This window comes from Aethalodelphis obliquidens, unplaced genomic scaffold (genome assembly GCF_003676395.1).
Source record: "Aethalodelphis obliquidens isolate GAN/ISIS:26980383/991018 unplaced genomic scaffold, ASM367639v1 scaffold13, whole genome shotgun sequence".
NCBI classification, from domain to species: Eukaryota; Metazoa; Chordata; class Mammalia; order Artiodactyla; family Delphinidae; genus Aethalodelphis; species Aethalodelphis obliquidens.
In genome coordinates, this window is record NW_020837957.1 from 35840231 (window position 1) to 35862916 (window position 22686).

General features: G+C 38.7%; 1 protein-coding gene and 1 long non-coding RNA gene across 5 annotated transcripts in view; one reads left to right on the top strand and one right to left on the bottom strand.

The window, feature by feature from the left end:
- Positions 1–1394, bottom strand: part of DPH5 (diphthamide biosynthesis 5) — a 37881-nt gene extending 36487 nt beyond the window's left edge. The window contains exons 1-2 of one of the 3 annotated variants that reach the window (XM_027114490.1): positions 1285–1394; positions 363–520 (exon numbers count right to left, since the gene is read on the bottom strand). In XM_027114490.1, the coding sequence (XP_026970291.1) occupies positions 363–497 (135 nt within the window). In that variant the 5' untranslated portion in view covers positions 498–520; positions 1285–1394. Of the gene's footprint in view, positions 1–362; positions 521–745; positions 881–1284 lie in introns of those variants that run through there. The other 2 variants (XM_027114489.1, XM_027114491.1) reach the window with 2 other exon arrangements.
- Positions 910–14461, top strand: LOC113624556 (uncharacterized). Of its 2 annotated transcripts, none has more exons than XR_003434384.1 (4): positions 910–1012; positions 1303–1350; positions 13535–13577; positions 14413–14461. It is a non-coding gene; the product is annotated as an uncharacterized LOC113624556 (long non-coding RNA). The 2 variants fall into 2 exon arrangements; XR_003434385.1 differs by having other exon boundaries at positions 928–1012; positions 14386–14433.
- The last annotated feature ends 8225 nt before the right edge of the window (positions 14462–22686 follow it).

Here is a 22686-nt window from a genome sequence, read left to right on the forward strand (position 1 = left end):
AGCTTGGTTCCTGAATACATTACCAACTCATTAAGGCTGTGTCAGAAAGGATTTCTTGTCTATCTCATGAAATAGGGATTCTGATAATTATCCCCAGGAGTGTAAAATAACTTTCCTATTTAATGGAGAAAGCTACACAATTAGACTTGTAAAGTAAGAAAAAGCACCCTTTCATTTTACAAGTCACTTGGTTAGTGTGTTATTTCCATTCTTGTACTCCTCAGATTCTTAATAATAAGCAGGGCATGTGTTTTAAAGGATTTGAACCAACAGACCTGAAAAATTCGGCTCAGCTTGGTGTAATAAAAATCAGCTGTTAAATATCGTTCTTCCCAGGAGGCTGGAAAGCCTTAAGCACCTACCAGAACTTCCTTCCCTACAGTCAGGACTGAGGTATAGGCTTCCAGATACACTCGACTGCAGCGTCTTAGAACTTCCAGCCCCTTGACTGTGATGTCCTTGGCATCTCCCAGGCCCAAACCGATCATGTAAAGCATTTCAAAGTCCAGGGGGAGGGCGACTGCAGGACGAAATGAATAAGAAAATCAAGTGTCAGCTACATGGAGGATGCCTAAAATCTAGTGATGAACACTTAGACGAAAACCAAAATAGCACGAGGAGGGACGGCATGTCACAAGGAGGGAGGTTTAAGAACCTTACTTCAAGGCTTTTAAATAAGGACTGTACTGTTTATAAACAACCCTACCCACTTTCTCTCTTGTTACACAAACCTAGGATCAATTACCCTTTGAGAGAATCGTAGCTGGGTCACCGTCCTCCCCAAACTCCTATCTGCCGCGGTTTCCCAGAAGAAGCTGCCCACCCGGAGGAATTGCGCGGAGCGAGGATCCACGCTGCCACCTCACCTACGGTGCCGCAAAGCGCCGGCGCTGCGCTTTGCGGCACTTTACGACTAACTGGAAGTGATGGGTCGTTCTGGCAGCTGGCTGGGCGACCTTGTCCCACCGCGACTAAGAATGATACCCAGGCTGCTGGGGCGGAGAGGCGAAAGGTCAGCAAGTCGGAGGGAGTCTGACCAGTGCCCACAGCATGATCTTTGGGAACGGACGAGGCCTGCCCGCGACTCCCTATGTTTAAGCCCCCAGCCTGGGACCGGCTAAGTGCCGGAGCTCTCCGCCCGCGAGGAGAGCCGGCGGCGAAGTTGGCCCGAGGAGCCCCACGCCCTCCCCCTCTCCTCCTGCAGACGCACTAGGAGGTGGCGGGTGGAAGGGGTTTCCCTAGTCTGCCCTGGGATTGCCCAAGTGCGCACGTTCCCATCCTCGCCTTTTCATTCGGCCGTAGTTTCACCAGCTGCCTTCCTCGTGAGCTGCCAGCTTGGCGAACCCGTTGGTGAGTGTTAGTTCAGATTTCCCAGCGGGGCGGTGATTCCTTGGGCTTGTCCCCAAGACCTCATTCTGGAGTGCCCCAAGGGGCATGACGGGAATCTGTCTCAGTCATCGTCAGTGTCGGGAAGGCCAGAACCCTCCTGTGCCCCGAGAAGTGACCTTTAAGAATGCTCAGGCATTTCAGACCTCGTCCCAATGCTTCCACAGGGGGAATTCTTAAAGTGGTTGGTTAAATGAAGTTCCAATGTCGAAATGATTTGTTTTGACTGAATATGCTCTTCCTAAGGTCACTAATGACCTCATCCAAGTTCAGAAGACAAGTTCCATGGCTTATCTTAGTAGACAGTGTTGATTATTCAGAGTTTTCCTTGTGCTTCTCTGACAATGCCTTGTGTCTTTTTTGCTCAACTCTACTTCCTTTAGCCTAGGCTTATCTTTTCTCCCCGAATTTCATCCACCTTTTGGCCTTCTTATTGTGTACACTCTTAGTGGTTGGTTCCATCCACTCACATTATATCAATCCATTCCTCAATAAACAAAAATAAACTCAAAATGTCTCATAGATGTAAGTGAAAAACTTGAAACTTCCAAAGGAAAACAGGAGAAAATATTTGTGACCTTACTTAGGCAAAGATTTCTTAGGTGCAACACCAAAAGCATGATGCAGAGAAGATAAAATGAAAAAATTATACTTAAACAAAATAAAAACTATGGTCTTCAGAAAACACTGAAACCACACACAGGGAGAAAATATTTGCAAAGCGTATATCTGGTAGAAGACTTATATTGAGAACATACAAAGAACTCTCAAAACACAATAATAAGAAAACAAATTAATTTTTTAAATGGGGAAATATTATGAGCAGACACATCCCCAGAGAAGTTATATGAATAGCAAATAAACATTTGAAAAGATGCAAAACATCATTAGGGAAATAAAAAATAAAACCACCATGAGCTACTACTACACACCTATTAGAATGGCTAAAATCAAAAACAAAAACAAAATCCTGAATATTCAGTCTCACGATTTCAAATATCTCTATGTTTTGCTGACTCAAATTTCAACCTCCCATTCAGACCTCCTCCTCAGCACCATGTATTTAACTTCCTTCTGGAAATCACCTAGATAACCCAGAGGCATGTCAAATCCAACACATCCAAAGCTGAATCCATCAGCTTTCAACTTGGCTTTTCCTTCTGTGTTATCTACTTTGATGGGAAGACTTTGTTATCTATTGACTCTTATCCAATCCAGACACCTGGAAATCACCTCACATTTTAATCCGACAATCTGCTGGTCTTTCTTAGTAGAAACCATACCTACCATCACAATCTTGATTCAGGTCCTCATTATGTCACTCCTGCAGCTGGTCACCATGTCTCCCTCACATTCATCCTTCTCTCAGGAGCCAGGGAGATCTAGCTAAGATACAATCTGAAAATGTCACTCCACTTCTAAATCCTTATCAGGCCAAGAGAAAGTCCAGGTTCCTTTATATATCCCACAAGATCATCCATGATATGACAACTGCCTACCTCCACAGCTTCATCTGTCTCCATTACATACCATGAGCTTTTTCTCTAGCAGTACAGTTCTGTGCCCACAACATGCTGCTCTGTGCCTTTAGTCAGGCGGCCACCTCAGCATAGAATACCCTCTCCCATTTTCTCCTGCCTAAATCACTGCTACCCATTCTTTAAGACTAAACTCAGCAAGCAGTCCCAGAGATCCCCCAGCTAGGTTAGGTATCTCCTTTTTCTTACAGTAACACTCCACACATATACTTATTGGTCAATATAAGTGTTTTGTAATTGTGTATCTTCTTTACCAAACCGTAAATTTCATGAAGTCAGGGACTGTATTTTATTTATATTCTCATCCCTAAGCCTTAGCCCAGTGTCTGGCACATGGTAGGTATTCAATAAATCTTTATTAAATAGGTCATTATCCACTACTAGCTGAGCAATTTCTTTGAGATGATGTCTTTTTCTGTCTTTACGAAATGCAGGGAGTGATATGCTTTTGATGACTACCAAAAAATCATTGATAGAATTATCAAACATAAAGATGCCTTGCTTATGACACTTTAGAAAGTCATTTATGTTGAAAGGCTTATGACACATATCATATATACTTTATATGCACAAAACATACATACCTAGGCATATAGCTGATTAAATGATATCATATTTAGTATGTAAATTTTCCAATCTACTGGTCATTTTTTAACATGTTTTTGTTTTTATTTTCTTTGAGTGATTTCAAACAGCTTCATAGGGAAAGGGCATTGACAAAAAGAATAATTAGTAATCCAAAGGAAGGTATACTTTATCTCCTTTCAGGAAATCTATATTGAAAATGAAGTTATTCTGAGTAGGTAAAGAAATATTGTATTTTTAGATACACAAATAATTTCAAGTCTTACTTTTCAAAATTCAGCTAAAGGAACTTACTTTCACTATAGAATTCTTGAACAAACCAGGCTTTCTGCCTGCCTTCATTTCTCAATAGCAGTGTGAATTTGGATGACTTTTCTGGAGGTAGATTGATGAAGGTGTTATGGCAGTCATTTTCCTCCTCAACTCAATATAAGCGGCAAAAACTGGTCTCATCTTTTTTTGCAGAATTATTCTGTGTGATTTGGTTTCTCCCTTGCCACGTAAAACAGGTTTCAAGTATGATTGCATTTTCCCCAGCAATTTATCGTTAAAAATTTCAAATATATAGAAAAGTTAACACAATTTTACAGTAAGTGTCCATACAGTGACCTCCTAGGTTCTACAGTTTTAACATTTTGCTGTATTTTTTCAATCATACATTTATCCACCCACTCAGCCATCAGCCCATGTTATTATTTTGTTGCATTTCCAAGGGAGTTACAGACATAAGCACGCATATGATTGCATTTTGCATGAAAGATAAACCCCTCATCTAGGTAACAGATTAACAAAACATACATATCTAAGCATATAGCTGATTAAATGATACCATTTCTTCATCTAATTTCAGCAGGGCCTTGAGAATTTTGCTTTAAAACAGTTTAGTTTTTAATCAACACTGTAACATTATTTTGATGATAATGAAAGCAAATAGAATATTTATTTCTAACGTCATAGCAAATATGAAATTTCATACGTAGCAGAAGACAGGGGCATGGTTATAGAGAACCATTATTCTAGGGGAAAAAAGGGGGGGATAAAAGCCTTTTTAGTGTAAAGAATCATGGGGGGCCTGAAGAGTTTTCTGCTTTCTATTTCTGCTTTCATGTAGGACAATAGCAAATCATCCCTGAGGGTAAACATTCAGGTCTTTCCTGAAAGGTCTTTAAGATGCTTTCGTAACCTTTGTTAGTAACTCATTTTTAGTACCTTCACTGTCAGAAATTCTTCTTATAGCTAATCTAAGACCTTCAAGCAGTAGTCATAAAATGTGAAAAAGAGATGCAGATAGTCCTAAGAAGTTAATACTGATGGGTTTTCCATTCCATTGTCATAAACACATCATATAGTAGTTTTATATTAAAGTGATAACACATAGTTGAGACACTGCATTACATTATGAACAAATTGTAATTACCTTACATCTGAAAGGACTCATCCATCAATTTTCCTATTTGAGTTCATTGTGTGTCTTTTGAAAAGAAGATATCAGGGCTACTGAGTAAACTCCATCTGACCTTATTGTGAATAGAGAGTATTATTTTACTCTGAAGCTGTTCCCAGAGATTGCCTCTTTGTTAGAGGAAATTTTGATTAATATTCGTAGAGCTTAGAAACCCTGAATTGATTGTCATTATTTTCTAACAATTCACAAATAAGTTATAATTAAAGATAGCATTGCTTCAGAAGACAGAGTTATATTTACTAAGATCAAGAAAAGTTCTGAAGTTACATTATTGTGCATTTGCTTACTCAGGGGGAAAAAAGGTAATTGTTTATTCAGTGATCTTGCTCATCTACACATTTTACATGATGTGATCATGTAAAATGCACAATAATATTTTTTTAAAAAAACCTCCATATCCATAGTGATTTTCTGTGAAAAATATGGAATTTTTACTGTTATTTTTAACCCTAACTTAATAGATTGAAGGAGTAACCATGTGGACTGATTGTAAGAAAATCACTTACAACCCTATATTTTTGTGTAAAGTAACTCCCCAAGATGTTTCCTTGTGTGTGTAAACTTTTTTTCTTCGTTTCTAACCCATTTTTATACTTGGCAATTCCTTCCTCCAAAGAATATTGCTAAAAAGGTAGAATCAGGGATACATAGTTTCACTCTTTCTACGCTTAAAAAACTACATCCTGCCCTTTTAAGATTTATTTAGGGAAACATATCTCAATTAGCCAAGATTTGGTGGGAGAAGGAGGGTGGTTTCCCCTTCACTCAAAAGCCAAAGTTCTTAAAAGTAGTCTATCAACCCCCCCCCCCCCACCCTCACTCTACTGCTCTTGTATTTCTCTGACCTCACTTCCTGCTATTCTCCCTACCACCACCACCATCCCCTCCACAGATATCTGTGTGGCTCTGGCTCCACTTCCTTGAAGTCTTTGCCCCAAATTTACCTCCTCAGTGAGGCCTAATCTGTATAAAACTGATACTTCCAATCACTTCATCTGCTCTTTTCCCCCAGAGCACATGTTCATCTTCTAACATAACTGTATAATTTACTTACTTATTACGTTTATTGTCCATGTTGTCCTAGAATATAAGCACCACAAGGGCAGGGATTTGTTGTTCCATTTGATTTACTAATGTGAAGGAAATACCTAGAACAGTGTTTGGCACATATGCTCAATAGATGTATGTAGAATGAATGAGTGCATATCTACATATGGTAATATATTATAAATACATTTTTTATTCATAAGGGAAGAACTGTGCAGAGAGAAGTTTGCATAATTATTAAGAACTCAGGTTTTCGTGTCACTCAGACCTTGGTTTAAGTTTAGGTGTTTTCTGTTCAGTAGTGTTACTGAACCAAACTTAGGTCTGCTTACCTGCGCACGATAAAGACAATCTACTGACAATGAATTGTGGTGATGGGAAGTGCAGCATTTATTGCAGGGTGCCAAGCAAGGAGAACAGGCAGCTCATGCTCAAAAGACCCAAACTCCCCAATGGCTTTCAAGGAAGGGGTTTAAAGGCACTGTGAGGGAGGGGACTGCAGGGTACATGATCAGCTCATGCATAGTTCTCAGATTTGTTGGCATCAAGGTAAAGTTTCAAGCATCATCAACCTTTGGGTTTCAATGGGTCTAGGGTCTATGTGCGTGTGGTCAGTGTTTTTACATCTGATGGGGGTCTGCTTCCTCTAAAAACAACTTAGGAATGTGTGTCAGGCCTTTATATATTTTAGGGAACTTGGAGTTCGGTGATTCTGCCATGTGGCAGATTTATAGTCTAAACTGTTACCAGTTTCCCAGCCCAATGGCTATTTGTCTCCACATCTTCACATTTCCTAATCATTAACTCTTGAGTCAGCCTTTTGAGACTCAAGGGAGGCCTGGGAAACTAAAGCAAAAGCCTTTTACTTCAAAGGACAGGGACACAGGGGCTTGTATATGGTTTCAGTAGTTCATTCCCTTTCTAAACCTCAGTTTTCTCATCTGTGGAAATAGTGATAATAATACCATCCCTCATAGGATTATTGTGAAGATAAATGAAAGAATACATATTAAGGACTTAGCATAGTGTCAGGCAATTAGTAAAGATTCAATCAACACTGGCAGATATGGAGTTTGAAATTAATTTTATAGTAATCTACAGTGTCCATCAGATTATGAGAATCAGCCCTTATCTCCCACCTAGATTTGTTCTCATTCTTTTCCTCATTCACAATAGTTCTCTGAAATCATTACATAGTTCATTATAGACCAGTCCTCTAGATGGACTATTTTATTGATTCACAAAGGGTCATCTTAAGCAAACATTATTATTATACTCTGAGGTACTTTCTGAGAAAAACTTTGTTTCTATCATTTAATTGAGTTTAGCACTGTAAACTTGATTGGCACCAAATAAATGTTGCTTGGTAATATGTTAATACTTAAAATAGAAGATGGCTAGCATGCAGATAGACTTTGTTTCTTAGTATTATAGTAAACAAAATCTACTGATGAGCAGAGAAGATGTTCACTTGGGTTTGAAACAATTTTTAAAAATTTTAGATACTCAACAACAATTAAAAAGTAATTGTGGTACATTCATACAATACAATACTATACAGCAATGAAAAAAATGAACTACTGTTACATGAAACAACATGGATGAATCTCAGGATCTCAACATGGATAAATAAAAGAGTACCTTGGAAATGGGATATAGCTTACATACAGCAAAGTCCACAAAATCTTAAGTGTACAGTTTGATAAGTCTGCTCTGAACATTGTATCTGACTTTTGTGGGACATAAGCACTCATTTCTCTTGGTATATACCCAGGAATTGGAATTGCTAGGTTATAGGATGCATGTGTTTTTACTTCAGTAGATGGTGCCAAACAGTTTTCCAAAGTGTTTGTACAATTTACATTCTCACCAGCAAGAGATGAGAGTTCCTGTTCCCCCATTTCCTTGCCAATACTTGGTATGGTGAGTTCTTCGAATTTTGGTGAGTGTGTATTGTTATCTCATTGTGGTTTTAGTATGCAGTTCCTTGATAATTAAGATGTTTATCACCTCATATGTAATTTTTTTCTTGAGTCATTCTTTAATTTCTTTATTCTTTAATAGTTTTAAATAAATGTATTTATTTATTTATTTTTGGCTGCATTGGGTCTTCGTTGCTGAGCACAGGCTTTCTCTAGTTGCAGTGAGCAGGGGCTACTCTTCGTTGTGGTGTGCGGGCTTCTCATTGCAGTGGCTTCTTTTGTTGTGGAGCATGGACTCTAGCTGTGCAGGCTTCAGTAGATGTGACACACGGGCTCAGTAGTTGTGGCTTGTGGGCTCTAGAGTGCAGGCTCAGTAGTTGTGGCACACGGGCTTAGTTGCTCCATGGCATGTGGGATCTTCCCGGACCAGGGATCAAACCTGTGTCCCCTGCATTGGCAGGTGTACCACCAGGCAAGTCCCTGTTTCCCTGTTTATTCTTTAATATTAAAACAATATCAATTTTTGTATTGGATGAAAGTAGTTTTTTGTTTGTTTACTATATGATTCCATTTATATAAAATTCTAAAAGAGGTAAAAGGTTAGTGGCAGAAAGATCAGTGGGCCAAAGATGGGAGAAAGGATTGACTACAAGAGGCATGAGGGAACTTTTTGAAGTGATGAAAATACTCTATACCTTGATTGTGGTGGTGGTTGTATATTTGTCAAAACTCATTGAATTGTATACTGAAAATTGATCAGTTTTATTGTATGTAAATTATACTTCAGTAAAAAGCTGATTTAAAAACTGAAGTAGGTAAATATAGTTTGCTCATGAAAAAATAGAAAATGTGATCTTGAAAGAGAAAGGAGGAACATTGTATTACAAATCAAAATAGATCTCCTTTATAGTTTATATATTTCACTTTCAGCTTTTAAATAGTCAATTTTCCAGCCTCATCTCTTGTGCTGAACATTAGTCTCTAGTGATACCAAACTCGGTAAGAAGTCCTCCATGCACACTATATTGTTTCTTTCTTTGCTGTCATTGGCTTATACTGAACACTTGCCTGGAACAGCTTTCTCTCTTGTCCTCCCCTGAGACTCCCACTTCCTCTCTCCCTCACCTGGCTAACTCCTACCTACCCTTGAAGACTCAGTGTGGAATTCACCTTGGATGAAAGTATTTTTAAAGACAGTATTAATTGAAAACATTTCTAAGCAAGTTTATTTATTTTTAAAGATAAACGCTGTCATTTTTTTAATCTCCTTGCTATACTTAAGCAATATTTTTTCTAGCTCATTGAGGTATAGTTGACATATAACATTGTGTAAATTTGTGTACAATAAATTTACTTGTTGTTTTAAAGCATAAGTATTTATTTCCCCCATCACAATGTTATTTAAGTGGTGAATCTGTACTTGTAAGTAAGTAAACCAATTATAAACTAAGATACTTTTTTTCAGTGGGAATATGTGTGCACCAATGACTGTGCGTGCCTAAATATTATTATTCCCAGAGAGAATACCTGTGGTAAGGATGCCCATTCACTCTGGCTCTGTTGCCAGTCACTATGTGAGTTTGGACTGTTTTTTTTTTTTTTTTTGCGGTACGTGGGCCTCTCACTGTTGTGGCCTCTCCCGCTGTGGAGCACAGGCTCCGGACGCACAGACTCAGCGGCCATGGCCCACAGGCCCAGCCGCTCTGCAGCATGTGGGATCCTCCCGGACCGGAGCACGAACCCGTGTCCCCTGCATCGGCAGGTGGACTCTCAACCACTGCGCCACCAGGGAAGCCCTGGACTGGTTTTGCTCTCAGTGAAATTGATGTTTTTAGCTAGATGATTTCTAAGACACACTCCAGGATTCAGAAACTTCCTTCTGTAGAATAAGCAGGTTAGAATGGAAAGAATACTAGACCAGGAATCAACCTGGGCTCTGCACCTGTGGGCCTTTGCTTCATTTCATGGTTCTAAACCCCAGTAAGTTTCTTTGTCATCGTACTCTTTTCCTACCTTCCCTCCTTTAACAGATTCTGATATAAAACAGTGAGCAATGCAGTAATTCCTTAAGCCTGGAAATTAGCATAACCAGAATATAAATTTTTTAAAAACCGTATAAGTTGTTATTAAATGTGTACACTAATAAACTGTGTAGACATTGAGTTATTCAGATTTAGTAATACGGTCACTTATGATACTTAGAGTGTTTTTTTTTCCTATGATAAATCTAGAAACTTTTTAAACCAAAATTAAACCCCTGGGCTTCCCTGGTGGCGCAGTGGTTGGGAGTCTGCCTGCCGATGCAGGGGACACGGGTTCGTGTGCCGGTCTGGGAAGATCCCACATGCCACGGAGCGGCTGGCCCGTGAGCCATGGCCGCTGAGCCTGTGCGTCCTGACCCTGTGCTCCGCAACGGGAGAGGCCACGGCAGTGAGAGGCCCGTGTACCGCAAAATAAACAAAAAGAAAAAAAACAAAATTAAACCCCTGTCTATATCAAGTTGCAGAATTTCCACAAAATTAATTTTCTTGGAATAGATTTGGTTTGCATTTTCTAGATCCTAGGCAGGCATGGGATATGATTCACCCTAACCTTATTTCCTTGCATTTTACTTTATTTTATTTGTTTTTTTGCTTGTTTTACAGTAGTTTTCTGCTGTAGCTGAGTATCATTGTTTCTTTTCAGCAATTTCATCACCTCACTATCAAAGCCCATTAAATTTTCTGAAAATAATTTGCTTATTGGGATCCAGACTCAAGATCTATTTTAATCTTATCTTTGCTTCTGGTTGTTGCTCCTCTTTGGACATTCATTAAATAATATGCACTTGATGAAATTCTAACAGTAGTATCAAAGATATTATTTACTCCTTGAATACCAGTTGTAGAAGCAGTAGAAAGCTGTGAGTAAGAAAGAGCTTGGGCTTTGGAGTGAGACTACTAGACTACTAGACTACTAGAGTGGGGGCTACTCTTCGTTGCGGTGCACGGGCTTCTCATTGTGGTGGCTTCTCTTGTTGGGGAGCACAGGCTCTAGGCGTGTGGGCTTCAGTAGTTGTGGCACGCAGGCCCAGTAGTTGTGGCTCGCAAACCCTAGAGTGTAGGCTCAGTAGTTGTGGTGCACGGGTTTAGTTGCTCCGTGGCATGTGGGATTTTCCTGGACCAGGGCTCGAACCTGTGTCCTCTGCACTGGCGGGCAGATTCTTAACCACTTTGCCACCAGGGAAGCCCGATTTTACACAGTTTCTATGTGTCCAAGTAAAACTGCACTTTAGGACCATTCTCTCCCCTCCCCCCACCCAAAAAGTGAATGTGCCATTAATATATTTGTACTCTGAAAACATACAGATTTCTAGGCTAAAGCTCAAAGTTTTTAAAAATTATAACATAGCTGAAATATGATTTGTAATGAAAGGAAGCAAACAGGGTATTAATAACCATAAAAATAAAGGCTTAAACATTTTTTTCTTAAATAATGATGTGATGACATATTTTCCTTCCTAATAACTTTGTTCTATGGCCAATTAAACTCCATCAGTAAGTTGGGGGTGTTTGGGGGTATTGTGGTGCGAGACTCTGGAGCCAATCCTTTTCTTAAAGAAGCTATAAGAATTCTTACATAGAAATTACACTGAGAGTCATACTGTCTTGATACATTGCTTATATCTTGTTCCTAAGTTATAAGGACCTGCATCTCTATCTTGTTGTTTCAAGACTTTGAACCGTACAACTGATTTCAGTCTTCTGAGAGACTTGATTTCTTGCCCTCTGACCCATCTCTACATTAATGAGTTCCCTTTTGCAAAGCTAGACTCCGGCAAAGTTAATTACTCACCTGTCTGAAACCATCAGGGTTACTGAGTACTTTTGAACAGGTCGTGCACTGAACAACTTTAGAAAGTGCCATTCACATAGACTACATACAACTGTACAACTGCACATGGTGGCCCAGTGACCAGTTTTCTATTTCTTAAACTATTGTTCACCTGCTATGCCCCTGCCTGGGTAGGTACCCTGAATCTTGCATTATTTGATTTCTTTGTTTGTTTTTGTTTTAAAGTAATATTATATGCCATATCATTATGTACTAGATAGAATAGCACTTTTAAAGAGTGGTCTTCATTAGATAGCATGTGCTGAGTTTCCTGCCCAGTGTTTGTAGTCTTTAATTATTTGATCTCATCTGCTTTGTATATTGCTTCTGGTTAACTTGCCTCAACTTTCACAGCCACTCATTGCTCAGTGCTGTTGCATCCACCTGGAACACTCCTCTACTTTACCCATAGGAATCTCATCCTTTAAATTGTAGTTTAGAAGCTGCTCATCTATAGTATCTCACCTGAGCTGCAATTTTTCGTTTCTTCCTCTTCTGATTTCCTTTAATGTTTTATTACGATTGCATGTTACTTCTCTAGTTAGACTGTAGATTTGAAGGGCAAGCACAGTGTTTTACTGGTCTTTATCTGCTCTATAACACCTATATCAGTGCTTTGCTCATAACAGGTGCTCAATGAATATTTGTAGAGTGTCTTGGTGAGACTGCCACTTAACAAGAGCCATCAAGTAGATATGCTTAATGGAACTGAGAGGGGAGAGGCTAGAAGCAGGGAAGTGATTTGGTAAACTCTTGTAGTGATTTGTATGTGAGGTGATAATCAATCTTGAGTCTACTCCATGGCAAAATAAGTTGAGATGCACTGATTATATAAATCAATGTGGATGACCATGAACATAATTAAATGGGGGAGGGGAGGACAGGGATTGATTAAAATCTGTTGTTGATGCAAATTGGAACCTGTTTCTTATGTTTAGAAGTTTATGTCAGATGTCAGGAGAATAAAAATAAATTCAGATCTAAGTTAACAGTACTCTGCATTCACTTTAGTAATGGTTAAAACCACCGAGAAATGTATCCTTAAAAAACTTTTGTTTAATCTTTCTAAGGCTGTCTTAACATTTGATTATTTTAAATATGAAATCCAGTTTTTTGTGAAATTCAACAAAACCAGAATGTGCTGTGGGATTTTTTTTCCCACTTGTAACCAGCTGGACACAGGAATAAATAGGCATAGTGAGAGTTGAGATTATTACTCATTTTGGCAAATTATTTGGAATACTTTTATGCCTTTCTCCCCAAAAGCCCCCAAGAGCTAGACTTACTCATATCTGGAGGATCACATTTTTGACAGATTCTTGCACATTCATGAGTGTCCATCACATGCAGAGATTTAGCTTAATTCCTTTCACAACTAATCTGAAGCCCTATAATACCTAATTGACCTTAATTGTGCCTGGTTCAATATAGCAAATATTTATTGAGTGTCTGTTGTGTGTAAGGCTATGTGTCCTGTATTCTTAGGGAAAAAGAAAAGCATAAGTTACTATCTATGCTCTCTAGAAATTATATTCAGGTGGGAAAAACAGCATAAATAGCTATGTTCCATAGTGATAACATGATAATAGGCAGTGATACACATGCTATAATAAAGGCACAGGCAGTGTACAGTGGGAGAACAGAGGGAAGAAGGGATTAATTAAACTGGATACTGCTCTAATAGCTTGGTCTAATTCTGTTCTTTTTATAATATCTAGGTAACACAAGGAAGCTCTTTCTGGATGCTTGACTGGTCTCCAGGTAAGCAGAGTTTATTTATGTCACAGTTTCGGGGAGACTGTATTGGTGGGTGTTGTCCAGGGAGCCCAGCTAGTTGCAGATGAACTTCAGCCTTGCAAACATATTAACTGGATTTTCCAGGTTACCCAGAATACCAGTTTCTTAGCAGTGGGCTAAAACTAACTACATTTATCTGTTTCGGACATACAAAAATATGGGTGTCATTTTGTCAACTTTGTTAGTGTTTGGGGAGAGGTAGGGGATGTATATTCCTAATTTGGATATTCCTTCTTTTGGATACCATCTTGAAGGTTACTTGATGACCATACAATCCATACAGGAAAGTGAGTATTATTACCTAGATTCCGGGAAGACGTAAGGAAGTAGCAATCTTCCACACAGTATACAGGCATAATGGGATTCTTGTGAGTCCCATTTTTATAAGTTCCCAGTCTGAAGCCTGTTTCCAGGACATAAATTTGAATCAGTTGCCCTGAGGGGTTGGTATGCAGAAATGAGTGACTCACCTTGTGAGGATTCCAAACAGCTAAGTACCACCATCATTTCAGAGTGTTTTGTTGTTGTTGTTTGCATGAAAACTGCCAAAGTCCTATTGAAAAATTTCAGTTATAGGATGAGTTCAGTCAGTTTTTGTGGGCTATTTTTATGAATCTTTTCATAGAAAAATGAGTACTAGTGATTACTAGTTTAAAGTGTTGTAAATACACCTCAACAATATGGCCATGCATTCTGCATACTCAGCAGAAACAGAATATCCACTTATGTATCTATTTCAATAGTTAATTCCTGGGCTTCCCTGGTGGCACAGTGGTTAAAAATCCACCTGCCAATACAGGGGACACGGGTTCGAGCCCTGGTCCGGGAAGATCCCACATGCTGCGGAGCAACTAAGACCATGCACCACAACTACTGAGCCTGTGCTCTAGAGACTGTGAGCCACAACTACTGAAGCCCGTGCGCCTAGAGCCCGTGCTCTGCAGCAAGAGAAGCCACCACAATGAGAAGCCCACGCACCGCAACGAAGAGTAGCCCCAGCTCACTGCAGCTAGAGAAAGCCTGTGCGCAGCAACAAAACCCAACACAGCCAAAAATTAATTAATTAAAAAATAGTTAATTCCTGGCTTCCTCAAGAAAATGAAACATGGCACAACATACTTCTTATTCTTTGAGGCTGATATTATGCATAGCATTCCTCTGTAGAGAATGTATGTAAATTGTTGCCTATTTTGTATCATTTTGAAAGATTAGCAGGCTCAATAGGAGCCATTGTTAGTGAATTTCCTGTCCTTGTAAGTAGTTTGAGTTGTAACTTAAGTTTTCTCTTTGTAGTGCCATCCCTACCATTGTTTTTTTTTTCCTACTCAATACAGTATTCCTCATATTGTTTGTTGAACATGTATCCCTCTACCCCTTCTCTTAATCTCTTCTCCCACATTCACAGAGCCCTTGCTTCATCCATTATGCTCTTTCCTAATTTCACTGCTTGCTTTTTCCCTTCAGCATATTAGAGTGTACCCATCTTAAAAATAATCAGAACAACCTTCCTCTAATTGTTGCCCCATCTAGCTATTATCCAATACTTCTTCCCTTCACACACCATGTTTTGAAAAAATAACCAGAGGTCATCTCAAATTCCTCATTCCTGCTATTTTCTTAATCCATTTTATCTGATTTTTCATCCCTTCTACAATGAAACCATGGTCTTTAATGACCTGTGTTACCTTCTGCTGCTGGATCTCTGTAGCTCTGTTGATCCTTCCTTGGTTTGTGACACCATTTCTCTTCAATTTCTATATTCTGATTCCATCTACTCCTCAAATGTTGGTGTTCTTGGGATTCTTATCTTGATCGTATTCTTTCCTTGCTCTACAGACTCCAATTTGATGATCTTATTCATTCCTGTAGTTCCAAAATCATTGTTAAAGTTATAACCTTTAACAGTGGTTGTATTTTCACTTGCAGTAACCTTCCTGAGCTGCCATCTCATATATTCAGCCGTATATCTGCTATACTTACTTGTTTCACAGTATCTCAGTATGTACAGAACTGAACCCTACTCTTCCCACCATGGATGCTTTTCTTCCTGGATTCCCTTTAATGAAGAGAAGCACCATCCAGACCAAACCCTGATGCCTCCCTAAGTGCTTCCCCCCTCAAAATCAAATGAGGCTAAGCCAAGTTTACCTGCTTACGGTCTCTTGATTCTAATTCCATCTTTCTATCCTAATTCCAAAGCCTACTGTTTTTGGCCAGAATTACCTCATCACTTCTTAAGACTGATTCCAATCTCATCTGATATTTATTCTATTTATAACACTGCTTCAATTTTTTTTTTCTGAAACACATCTTTTATTATTTTATTCCCCTTCTTGAAATCCTTCAGTGCTTCCCCATTACATTTAAGATAAACTCCAAACTTCTTAACGTAGTACATATAAGGCATTTTATGTTCTGGGCCCAGTGTTTCTCTCTAGCTGCAACTCTTACCTCTGCTATGTGCAGTTCAACTTTGTGTCCGGTCCCAGAGGTCACTCCACTCTCCACCTTCCACGCTGTCCTCTTTCCCCTTTTTACCCTTCCTTCTGGCCATTCCCTGCCCAGCTCTCAAATTTCAATCCTAACAGCACTTCTTCCAGGCCTCTGCTTTTCTTTCTCACCTACTCATTTGGCATTGCCATGTTCCCTATTCATGTTTCTTTTATCACACTGATTAATTCTACTGTAATGGTTTGTCTGAGTCTTTCCTAGACCTACACTCCCTAGCAGCAGGAATTATGTATTATCTTTGTATCCTGCTAACTAGAATGTAGCTATGGAATATACTTAATAAAAAGCTTGTTGGATAAAAATGTCTGATGTCTGATTTACTTCAGAAATAATCACTGCTATCTACAATTATAGTTCTTTTTTTAAAAATTACATAATGCATAACAAGTTTACTCTTTAAAAATGGTCACAGTTCCTCTCTGAACCAAAGAACTTAGAGATAAGGGAAAGTAGCTCAGGAATACAAGTGGCAATAAATATGGTAGAGCCTTTGCAATGCAATTCTGACTCTACCCATAGTTAGGCCAAATTTCATAGGTTAAGGGCACAATCTTCCACAAGACTGCCCTCATTTCATTCACCAGCTGCAAGCTTCTGAACTCCCACAGCTACCCTCACTTCTGACCAGCTGACTACAAATTTGGGAGGTTCACATGACCCGCTCAGGTTTGATTATTCACTAGAACAATTCACAGAATTCAGGAAGGCACTAAATGTAAATTATAGTTTTATTATAGCAAAGAAGATTCAAACCAGAACCAGCCAAAAGAAGAGACTCATAAGGTGATGTCTGGGAGGGCCCAAAGTGTGAAGTTTCCGTGTCCTTTCCCCATGGAGTTAGCTACCCACCTTACACTGATGTGTGACAATGCTTAGTGTATCACTAACCAGGGAAGTGCATCTGAGCTTCAGTGTCCAGAGTTTTTACTGGGGTTTCATTACGTGAGCATGATTGACTAAATCGTTGGCTATAAGGTTGAACTCAGTCTCCATCCCCCCCACCCCTTCCCAGAGGTTGTGCTGATATTATATGGCTCAAGGTCCCAGTTTTCTAATCACATGATTGCTCTTTCTAGCATGTCTCTCTCCCATCCTGAGTCATCTCATTAGTATAAACTCTAGAAGCCACCATGAATAAGAAAGCCACTCCAATCAAAAATTCCAAGGATTTAGAGGCTACCTCACAGAAACTGGGGACAAAGGCCAGCCACATTCTCTAGCCAATAGTCTTAGACCATCTAAAATTAAAACAAGTCTGGCCACCAGAAATGAAGCTTGTGCAAAACCTAAATTATATTGATAATCTAGAATTTGTATTCATCTGTCCTTTTAATCATACCAGGAAAGGACCATGGTCTGAAGGAAATGAAAACAGAATACTGAACAGATATTTGCACTCCTGTGTTTATTGTAACATTATTCATAATAGCCAAGATATGGAAACAACCTAAGTGTCCATCAACAGATGAATGGATAAAGAAGATGCAGTGTATGTGTGTGCGTGTATATGAATATATTCCACACAATGGAATATTATTGAGGCATGAGAAAGAAGGAAATCCTGCCATTTGTGACAACATTGATGGACCTTGAGGGCATTAGGCTACGTGAAATAAGTCAGATGGAGACAGACAGATACTACATAGTATCATTTATGTATAATCTTTTAAAAAGTTATACTCATAGAAACAGAGTAGAAAAGTGGTTTCCAGGGTCTGGGGATGGCAGGAAATAGGGAGAGGTTGTAAAAGGTTACAAACTTTCAGCTATAAGATAATAACATCTGAGGATCTAATATATAACATGGTGACTATAGTTGATAACACTGTATTGTATAATTAAAATTTGCTAAGAGAGTAAACTTAAATGTTCTTTAAAAGGGGGTGGGGCAAGGAATTTGGCATTCATGTACAGGTTAAAAGTCTTAATGTCACTTAAAAACTGAAGTGATAGCATAAATTTCTATTTGGCAAAGTCTGTTAGAAGCTGTCCATACAAGAAAAATTTATCAGAATTAGGAGCTACTTCTGAATTAGATTACACAAGGTGTAATTAGATTACACCTTGTTTAGAGAATATGTTTCAGAAATTGTGCTAATGTGTACGTTAAGAGCGTATAAAGAGAATAAAACTTGAATGATCCTTCTTATAAAGCTGATGGTCTGTGAAATCTTGTTAGGTTCTGCATCAAACAAACTAGATAGAATAGACAAAGAAATCTTCCCTGAAAAAGGTTTATTTCCTCCATTTGGTATTTCTTACTGATTGAATTTAATATTTTTACCATATATAATACATCAAAATTTTGTTTATAAACAGGAATTAAATCTTGATTAAGGTTTCTGCCTACATTAGAGATACCTTAAGTAACCAAACAACATTAAATCTATTTTACCAGTATTGACACTCTTTCTTAAGAGCTGTTAGCCTGGAGTGAAGTATAACCCCTAGGAAGAGGGTCTCTGTTTCTGCAGAATGGCAAAATATTCTGACTAGCCCTCCTACTGATAACAGCAATAAATGATTGGTAAATGTATAACTGAGTTGACAAATTTTAAAAATTCACAGGACAAAAGCAAAGTGAATACAGAAGCCCAGAGAGCTAAAGTAGTGCTCAAGCTACCTTTTGTCCCAGGGATTTATGCAAAAGCATTTTGACCCTGAGCTTCATCTGCACAACTCGGACTATTGAGTGCAGGAGACAAACTCTGCAGCCTACCAAAGTAAAGCAATAAGAAACCTCTGCTGTAAACAGAGCTGTCCTCAAAGGGCTATACCTTCAGTGTAAGGGTGAGCCTAGATGTAAACCTGTCCCACAAAAGGGAACAGCAAGGAATATTAATTCCCTTGGTTAGGGATCAGCAAACTGTATATCTCAAGACAAATCTGCCTGCTGCCTGTTTTTGTATAGCCTGTGAGCAAAGAATGATTTTTATATTTTTAAATGGTTGAAAAAAATCAAAAGGAGAACCATATTTCATGATGTGAAAATTATACATGAAATTCAAATTTCAGTGTCTATAAAGTTTTATTGGAACACAGCCATGCTCATTCATGTACATATTGTCTGTGGCTGCTTTTGCACTGGGACAGCTGAGTTAAGCAATTGCAGTAGAGACTATGCATGGCCTGCAAAGCCTAAAGTATTTACTATCTGAAGTTTTACAGAAAAAGCTTGTCAACCCTTGGTTTAGGATTTATGATTAGAAATCATTCGAGCTTTCTTCAGGTGCAACTCATAACCCATGTGATACTACATAGTCCTTTAAATAACAGAATTAAAAGAAATAGTGATTTGAAGTCAAAGAAATAGAACTTAAATTACTTCAGCTCTGCCATTTTTTGTGACCACTTTGGTTTACATTTGAAACTTAATGAAACTGTGCAAACTATGAGAAATAATATCTTACTGAATTTTAATATCTTTAAAATTGAAATATATTCTCATTTATTAACTGTTAATTTTTTAAACTAAAGAACAAATCAGGAAAATAATTTCTTATAAAAGTCCCCCAAAGCACTAACCCTAACCTAAAAGCAATTAATAAATGTAAACTTCAAAATTAAAATCTTCTGCTCATCCAAAGACATCATTAAGAAAATGAAAAGTGAAGTCACAGATTGAGAGAAGACATTCAAAATACATACATCTGGATAAATAAATCCTGCAAAGAGGTGAAACTCCCTGTTTCTACTTTGCTCTTACAATACAACCACACTACTTCTGTCACTAGACGTGTGGAGTTTTCCCACAGCAACAAATTCTCCAACACCAGCTCAGTGTTGTACAATTCAATTCAATTCTGAAACTAACCAGAGTTAGCACAGACTCCACAGGTTAAGGGCTCAGTTTCATGAGACTGCCCCCAACTTCAGATGCCAATGACAAGTAGTAGGTCTCCAGGTTACTGTTTGGTGTGTTTTTTCCAACACCAAACAATTCTCCATTTCTCAGCAGATACTTACCAGGTGTCCCACAAATTTAACTCAGTTCTGACATTATCTACCTGGAGATAGTGTCAGAACCCACAGGTTAAGGGCTCAGTCCCACAAGACTGCCCCCACTTCAGATGCCAATCATAAGTCCAGGTTGTTACCTGTGCTGCTGGCCAAGTGGCTGTAGGTTGGAGAGTATCACCACCTTGTCTTTGGGCTTGATTAATTTGCTAGAGTAGCTCATAGAACTTACTAGATTACTGGATTATTACAAAAGGATATAACCCAGGAACAGCCAGAAAGAAGAGAGGCATAGGGCAAGGTATGCGGGAAGGGTACTGAGCTTCCATGCTCTTGGCTTGCGGAGTTTCTGAGAGACTCCATTAAACAGGCACAATTGATTATATCATTGGCCATTGGTGATTGATCCAAACTCCAGCCCCTCTGCCCTCTCCAGAGCTCAGGCAGTAGGATTGAAACTTCCAACTGCCTAATCATGGTTAGTTCCCCTCACAACTAGTCCCCATCCTTAGGGGATTTCCAAAAGTCACCTAATTAACACAAATTCAGATGAAGTTGAAAGGGGCTTGTGAATAACAAGACACTTCTTTCACCTTTATGGCTCTGGAGCTATTTCAGGAACCGATGACAAAAGGCCAAATATTATAGCAAAAGATGCCCCTACAGATCTTATACAGGGAATTGCAAGGTTTTACAAGCAATGTGCCAGGAACAATGGACAAAGATCAATTATGTATTTCTTATTGTAAAGCACAGTATCACAGCATTATCCACAAAGTCTGTCTGGCTTAGCTGCAAATCAAATGTTCACATGACCCCCTTCTTGGATTTGATCATTTGCTAGAACAACTCACAGGACTCAGGGAAACACTTATGTTTACCAGCTTATTGTATAATAAGAGATATGTTAAAGGATAAATATGAACAGCCATATGAAGAGATACATAGATGGTCTGGAAGTGTCCTAAGCACAGGAGCTTCTATCCCTGTGGAATTGGTGTGTACCACCCTCCTGGCACATAGCTGTGTTCACCTACTCAGAAACTCTCCGAAGCTCATACCACTGGAGTTTCTTTGGAGCCTCAACACATAGGCATGACTGATTGTTAACTCCATTTCCAGACCCTCTCCAAATCTCCTCCCTTTGGATCTTTATGGAGGCTCTATTACATAGGCATGGTTGATGATTACATTCAAGAGAAGGGAGTGGGGTGGGGCTGATGGTTCCAAGATTATGACTTGATCTTTGGTGACCAGTCCCCATCCAGAAGCCCACCAAGGGTCCTTATTAGAACAAGATATTCCTATCACTCAGGAAATTACCAACTTCGTAGTATGTCTTTGTCAGGAACTCTGGTCAGAGACTAAATATTAGAAAAAAAGATTCTTCTAGTACCCCTATTTACAAGGGTTTTAAGAGCTCTGTGTCAGGAACTAGGGGCGGAGATCAAAATATACATTATATGTATATAACATGTATTTTATTATTTCATGCTACCGTTCAAAAACAAGACAATCCAATTTTTAAAAATGACTTGAATAATACTTCACCAGAGAAGATTTATTGATGGCTAGTAAGCACAGGAAAAAGTACTCAGAATAATTAGTTATTAGAGAAACGCAAATTAATATTAACAATGAGATATAACTTTACACCCATTAGAATGGCTAAAACATTAAAAACTAACACTACCAAATGTTGGCAAGGATGTGGAGCACCTGAATTCTCATACATTGCTAGTAGCATGTAAAATGGTAAAAGGACTTTGGACACCTGTTTGGCAGTTAAACAAGCACCTACTCTACAACATAACCCACTTGACTTCCAGTATGTATCCAAGAGAAATGGTTACATATGCCCACAAAAAGACTTGTACAAGAGTTTTTGTAGCAATTTTATTCATAATAGCTACAAATTGGAAACAACCCAAATGTCCATAAAAAGACAAGTGGACTTTTAAAAATTGAGATAGTCATACACTGGAATACAATACCATAAGCAATTAAAAATGAACTACTGAGCAGAAGCAAGAAGAACTACAGTCCTGCAGCCTGTGGGGGAAAAAACATATTCACAGAAAGACAGATAAGATGAAAAGGCAGAGGACTATGTGCCAGATGAAGGAACAAGATAAAATCCCAGAATAACAACTAAATGAAGTGGAGATAGGCAACCTTCCAGAAAAAGAATTCAGAATAATGATAGTGAAGGTGATCCAGCACCTTGGAAAAAGAATGGAGGCAAAGATCGAGAAGATGCAAGAAATGTTTAACAAAGATCTAGAAGAATTAAAGAACAAACAGAGATGAACAACACAATAACTGAAATGAAAACTACACTAGAAAGAATCAATAGCAGAATAACTGAGGCAGAAGAACGGATAAGTGACCTGGAAGACAGAATGGTGGAATTCACTGCTGCAGAACAGAATAAAGAAAGAGGAATGAAAAGAAATGAAGACAGCCTAAGAGACCTCTGGGACAACATTAAATGCAACAACATTTGCATAATAGGGGTCCCAGAAGGAGAAGACAGAGAGAAAAGACCCGAGAAAATATTTGAAGAGATTATAGTCGAAAACTTCCCTAACATGGGAAAGGAAAT